The following is a 6,000-nucleotide window of genomic DNA, read 5'->3' as shown; positions in this document are numbered from 1 at the left end:
CCCACATGTTGAAACCCGATCTGTACTAAAAATACAAAAAAAAGAAAGTTAGCTGGGCATAGCGGCATGTGCCTGTAATCTCCAGTTACTTGGGAGGCTGAGGCAGGAGAATTGCTTGAAGCCAGGAGGTGGAGGTTGCAGTGAGCCAAGACTGCGCCACTGCACTCCAGACTGGGCGACAGAGCAAGACTCTGTCTCAAAAAAAAATAAATAAATAAAAAATAATAATAAATAGTTTAAGGATGGGATGGAAGTAAAGACACACCCCTCCATTTCACAGTAGACACTAATAAACAACATGAAATATACAATTCCTGTTTGAGAAAAACGTCAGAACACTATATATTAAAAGTAAACCTTAAATGGATAGACAGCATAATCCTGGATAGCAAGACTCAGCATCACAGAGATGTCCATTCACTGGACAAAAATAAGTGTAAAATACCAAGCATAATAAGATAGATGTTCAGCACATACATTGGCCCTTACACTCTTAGTTAAGAGAATACCATCTTCTCAAGCACATGGGGAACATTCATAAAATTACCATTATCAAAAAACCATTACCATCCCAGAACTTTTCTTACCTTGCAAAATGAAACTTTGTACCCATTAAATAATAGCTTCCTACTTCTCCCTCCCCCAGCCCGTGGTGAGCACTACTCTGCTTTCTGAACGTTAACTACTCTAGGCACATCCTTAAGTGGCACCATATAGTATTTGTCTTTTTGTGATTGTCTTGTTTCACTTAGCATAATGTGTTAAATGCTCATCCATTTTGTATCATGTGTCAGAATTTCCTTCCTTTTTAAAGCTGAATAATAGTCTGCTGTATGGATATACCTATTTTGCTTATCTATTCATCATCAGTCAATGGCCACTTAGGTTTTTTTCCGTCTTTTGTTTTTTTCCATCTTTTGGCTGTTATGAATGCTATGAACGTGGATATACGCGTTTCTGTTCTGTCCCTGCTTTTTAAAAATAAAAATACAGATGGTCTCCAACAAGTTCTTCATGACAGTATAAGTGATACACATTTAGTAGAAACCATACTTCAAATTTCGATTTTTTTTCCCAGGCTGGCGATATGTGGTATGATACTCTCTCGTGACATTGAGCAGTGGCAAGTGAGCTGCAGCTCCCAATCACTATGCACTCAGGAGGGTAAACAACCAATACTCTACTGTGCTCATACCGAAAGTGCTGAAGCTTCTAAGCTGTATTAAATGCATTTGCAATGTATGATATTTTCAGCTTACAATGGGCTTATCAGGATGGAACCCCATCGGTAAGTTAAGGAGCATCTGTAGTTATGATGTTTTTGAAGGGAGACTTTGAAGGAATTTTGTTAAAAATAAAATTTTTTTGAAAATACATACCTTTTGCATCAGCTGAAAGATTACAACTCAGTTTAATTGAAAGGCACCCAACAGAGCAATACTATTTGCTTTTAAAAAAAGACACAAAAGACATAAAAGTAACCACTGTAAATTTATTATGCATTAGGAAGCTTAACCTAAAAACCAATAGCATAGTAAAAAGATATGTTATCTCTGTTCGTAGCAGAACAGGTTTCAAAATATATTTTCTTTTAAATGTATTCAGTCAGTACACAATCCTTTATAAAAGTTGTATATATTTTTTTCTGTCAATACCTTCATTACATTTATAAATACAAGATTTACACAGCACCCCATCAAAAAAAAAATTAAAACCCTTTACAAATATCTACATATATTTCATACCTATAAAACTTTCAAAGGAGTGCTCTGTTAAAGGTGGGCCCTAGTTAATGGTCCATTTACTGGTGCAGCAAAATACATATAAATCTGTAAAGTTTTCTTTGTCCATAAATGTCCATAAAACATCTCAAAAAATAGCAAGACACTTATCGTGAAACTCAGCTTCATAAAACCTTATTTTAGAAAGGAACTTAATGTGCGTATTCCCATGCGATTCAAAAGTTAAACAGATTGAAATAAAGATGAATTGAAAACAAATGCATACTCAGAGCAGTTAAGGCAGGAGTGTGATGGATGAGAAAAACTTTGAGAAGCAGGACATGGAAGACATGGGAAGAAGCAAATCATAATGCCTTTGAGTCTGAACTTGGATATAAACTTCACTCGTATCCAGTTACTAACTCTCATCCTACTTAGGAATTTCCAAATTGTTAATAACTTTCTTAGAAGCAGCCTACAATCTCTATGTTGCCACCAGAATGCTTGAGTTGTTTTTTTCTTCTGTAAAATCACCTTGGACCCAACCAGGACACCAGGTCCAGGAATCTGAGTTGTGAGTTTTACATGATTTAAGTTTGTAATAAAAATTTCTTTCATCTAGTAAAGGTAATTACTATTCAATATTATTTATGTCCAGAAGTGTATATATGCTGAGTTTCATTCTAGCTAAGAATAGAAAGTAGAATAAAAGACTAGGTTTTTATTTGACCTTTGAACAAAGACAGTAGATCCCTGATACTGACTCTTTAAGAGTGGCCACTCATCAACACCTATGGGCTGATTCAGAGAAACAGGAAGATAGAAATTAAGAAGAGATTCTTTACCTGAAATCTTGCCAGAGATGGCAGTCCTGCTACTGTTCTGTGCCTTCTGCTGAAAAGGGCATGGAAAGATTGCTGCCACTCTTACTCTATAGTCATTACAGGAAAGCCATCCTTTCTACCAGAGAGATGACTTTTTCTATTTGAGTTTCACCTTGGGAGTTGCACATTATTTGCAAGGAAGTATTTCAAATCTTATCTTATTCTAATGTATAAACAGGAAAAAAAAAAGAATATAAGAAAAAAAAACAGGAGGAGGAAGAGCAGAATGATGGCGGTGGTATTTATCAAACTTGGCCCTGAAGGATGCCGTTAGCGTCTCCCATCCAGCACCATGAAGTCACCAGGGGTGTGGCTCCCTCCATGGCTCTCAGAGATGGCGTATGCAGAATCCCACTTTCTGCCGAGTTTACAGCTCAGTGCACTGATTCCCAGGCTCCTCAAATGAAGAGAGCTCCCAGATGCTGCTGTCTTGCAGTAGTGGCTCAATGTCCTCATCACTGCCCCGTTCTGGGGTGTTGGTCAGGCTGCCGCTGCTGCTGTTATTGTGTTTTTGAACTCCACTGGCTTTACTGTATTCAGGAATGAATAAGGCAACCAGAAAAGACATAAGGACTATACATGCCCCAAATAAAAACGGCGGGCCTGGGATGACAGCTCCCTGATGAATGTGGAAAACAAGTGGAGACAAAGAATACAGTTAGTCTTTTAACTCAAAATTATTCCTAGATTACCCAAAAAAAACACACCACCAAAAAGTGAATCATATTCTCATAAGCAAATGTTTCATTAAATGTCAAGGCAAACTCCACTAGAGCTTGGTGTTTGGAATATGACAAAGGGCAACTAATTAACTGCTTTTTGTACCACTTCCAAATAGCTTAAGCAAAACTGTAAGCTTGTAAGCAACAGCTGTTTACCTATAATCCCATCCTATGACTTCAGATCATGCACCTTTGTACATGAACATTAATTCCAGCTTTGTATAGATATCTATACTAAATATGGCTTAGAGGGAACAAGGGAAGAAATTTCAAATAAATAGTACAAAAAGTACCCTACCTCAATTTTTAGCTGGATTTTTAGGTCATTTCAAATTTTAACTAGCCTGGGCTTATCCAGAAAATAGTGTAGTGATTGTGTAGGTAAAAACAGAATCTGAACAAAGTTAAGACATATCTTTTACATAAGATATTAAATCACTAAAATGACCCCTCCCTGATCCCGAGAAGCAATAAACACAATACTTATTGCTGTCAAATAAAATATAGTAACATACAAGTAAGAATGCTCTCCAAATTTAAGGTCACAAGATTTTGCTATAATCATACATAATTGTTACAAAACTAGACTTATGACCAAATTACCTGCAGGGGAACGTTGTTAGAATTCAATTTCGGGCCCAACTCAGTCAGTTCCACATGGAACATGTAGAATATGAAGCCATACAGTGCTGGCCCCAGGCCATTGCATAGTCCTCTTATTCCAGTTATGATCCCCTGGGCAACTCCTAAATCAGAACAAAGAAAATAATGCCAGTCTTCTCAGAAAGGCATCTCAAGATTTGGAGCTGCATAGTACTTTCTCACAACCATGACACACTAATTTGGCAAGACTGAGGAGAAGAGGAGAAAGCATGCTAATGAAAGTAGATTAGGAAGACTTTATCCATTATAAAATAAAATCCAAAACTAACAAAACCATATAAAACATATAAAATCATGTAAAAACATATACAATCCAAAACTTTAATATCTTCCCATTTCAGGCAATGTCCACTTTTCTGTCAACTGAGATTTCCCTGCTCTGGTCATTTACTGGTGCTTTCACAACAAAAACTTGCCCTTCACCTCTGGCAGCCCTGGTGTCAGGAATACAGAGCAGTCCCCAGTAGGCAGACTTCATCTTTACAGGTGTATTCCAGCCTATCTCCCTAGAGACCTACACTGAAAAACCCAGAAGTGCCAAATTCCTAAATATCTCTGCTTTCTAACATAGCAAGTAAAAAGTTAGCTTGAACTGTATGAAATGAATGTTTCTGTAAATCAAAAATGGTAGTATATAATTCAGCCTAATACAATGTGTTCCAAAACTTTTATATGCTGACATTTAGAAACATGTATATTGACATGAATAAGTATAAAAACAGTCAAAAGAAAATCCATGCCCCAAATGACAGGACGGTGTCTGTCAGATGCCAAGGCAGTGACAGTCCTCCACGGATGGGTCACATCTTCACTTCAGACACAGCACCTCCCTAAGGATGCAAACCAACTGAGTTACTGTAGCCAGGAGCGACATACAGAATGTGTGGTCTTCAAGGGACAATATTTAACAATGAATATGAGTAAGATACCTAACTTCTGATATAGAGAAAAAAAATGCAATGAATAAACCATCCTTTCCAATATAGTTTTTTACTAAAACTTTTAAAAGGGCTCTTAGGCATTAAAAAATTTTTCTCCCTCTAAAATTGTCTACTTCTTCCTGAATACAATAAGGTGAGCCATTAGGAGATAGAGAAGGAAAGAGATTATATCTAGCCATGGGAACTGCTTGAAAGGAAAGCAGTCCAGGCACGGGGGCTCACACCTGTAATCTCAGCACTTTGAGAGGCCGAGGCAGGCAGACTGAATCCAGGAGTTCGAGACCAGGCTGCGCAACATGGCGAAACCCCATCTCCACTAAAAATACAAAAAATTAGCTGGGCATGGTAGTGTGCGTCTCTAGTCCCTGGTACTTGGGAGGCTGACTGGGAGATCACTTGAGCCCAGGAGACGGAGGCTGCAGGGAGCCAAGATTGCACCACTACACTCCAGCCTGGGTGATAGTGAGACCCTGTAAGGGGTAGGAGGTGGGGGGTGGGGGGAGGAAGGGTGGGAAAAGAGGGGAGAAGGGATGGAGGGAGGACAAGACAGGACAGGAAGGGAAGCAGAGGCACGGGAAGGATGGGATATGGATCTAGATGGTAGAATGCTATTTTCCACATAGCAGTCTTAATTTTAATTTCATCTCTCACTCAACATCTAACTATCAACAACCACACAGACTTTTTCTTACTACTCTCAAAGAACTATTTTCTAAATTAAGCTCAAAGACTTTGAGTTATTCCAAATAATTAGTGAATAAAGTAATTAAGTAACTCGTGGTTAACTGGTTTTTCATTATTTAATAGACATCTGTTAAAATGTGATTATAGTCTGCTTAATTGTGACACTAAAGAAGAAAAGATGTATCAAAACTGAAAAGGGAAAATGAATAGTTCTATTTCTAATTGTTAGCAATCTGAACTGCTAAGTCTAGCTTTAAAAAATATAAGTGTAAGATCAAAGCAGAGAGGAAAATAGAATGTTCCTATCTGCCAAAGTAAATAGGTATGATAAAAGGGGCCACATGGCTGTCAGCTCCTGCTGTTGATGGGGAGAACTCAGAGCTTC

The 6,000-nt window shown here is 37.9% G+C and overlaps 1 protein-coding gene across 1 annotated transcript in view; it reads right to left on the bottom strand.

Moving 5' to 3' along the window:
* Positions 1 to 1,472: 1,472 nt before the first annotated feature.
* The window catches only part of MFSD14B (major facilitator superfamily domain containing 14B), an 85,661-nt gene continuing 81,133 nt past the window's right edge, over positions 1,473 to 6,000 (bottom strand). Inside the window, exons 11-12 of the mRNA XM_019034074.4 lie at positions 3,931 to 4,073; positions 1,473 to 3,224 (exon numbers count right to left, since the gene is read on the bottom strand). Of these exons, the coding sequence (XP_018889619.1) occupies positions 2,973 to 3,224; positions 3,931 to 4,073 (395 nt within the window). The 3' untranslated portion in view covers positions 1,473 to 2,972. The remainder of the gene's footprint in view (positions 3,225 to 3,930; positions 4,074 to 6,000) is intronic.

This window comes from Gorilla gorilla, chromosome 13 (genome assembly GCF_029281585.2).
Source record: "Gorilla gorilla gorilla isolate KB3781 chromosome 13, NHGRI_mGorGor1-v2.1_pri, whole genome shotgun sequence".
Taxonomy (NCBI): domain Eukaryota; kingdom Metazoa; phylum Chordata; class Mammalia; order Primates; family Hominidae; genus Gorilla; species Gorilla gorilla.
This window is presented reverse-complemented; position numbering and strand designations above follow the sequence as displayed.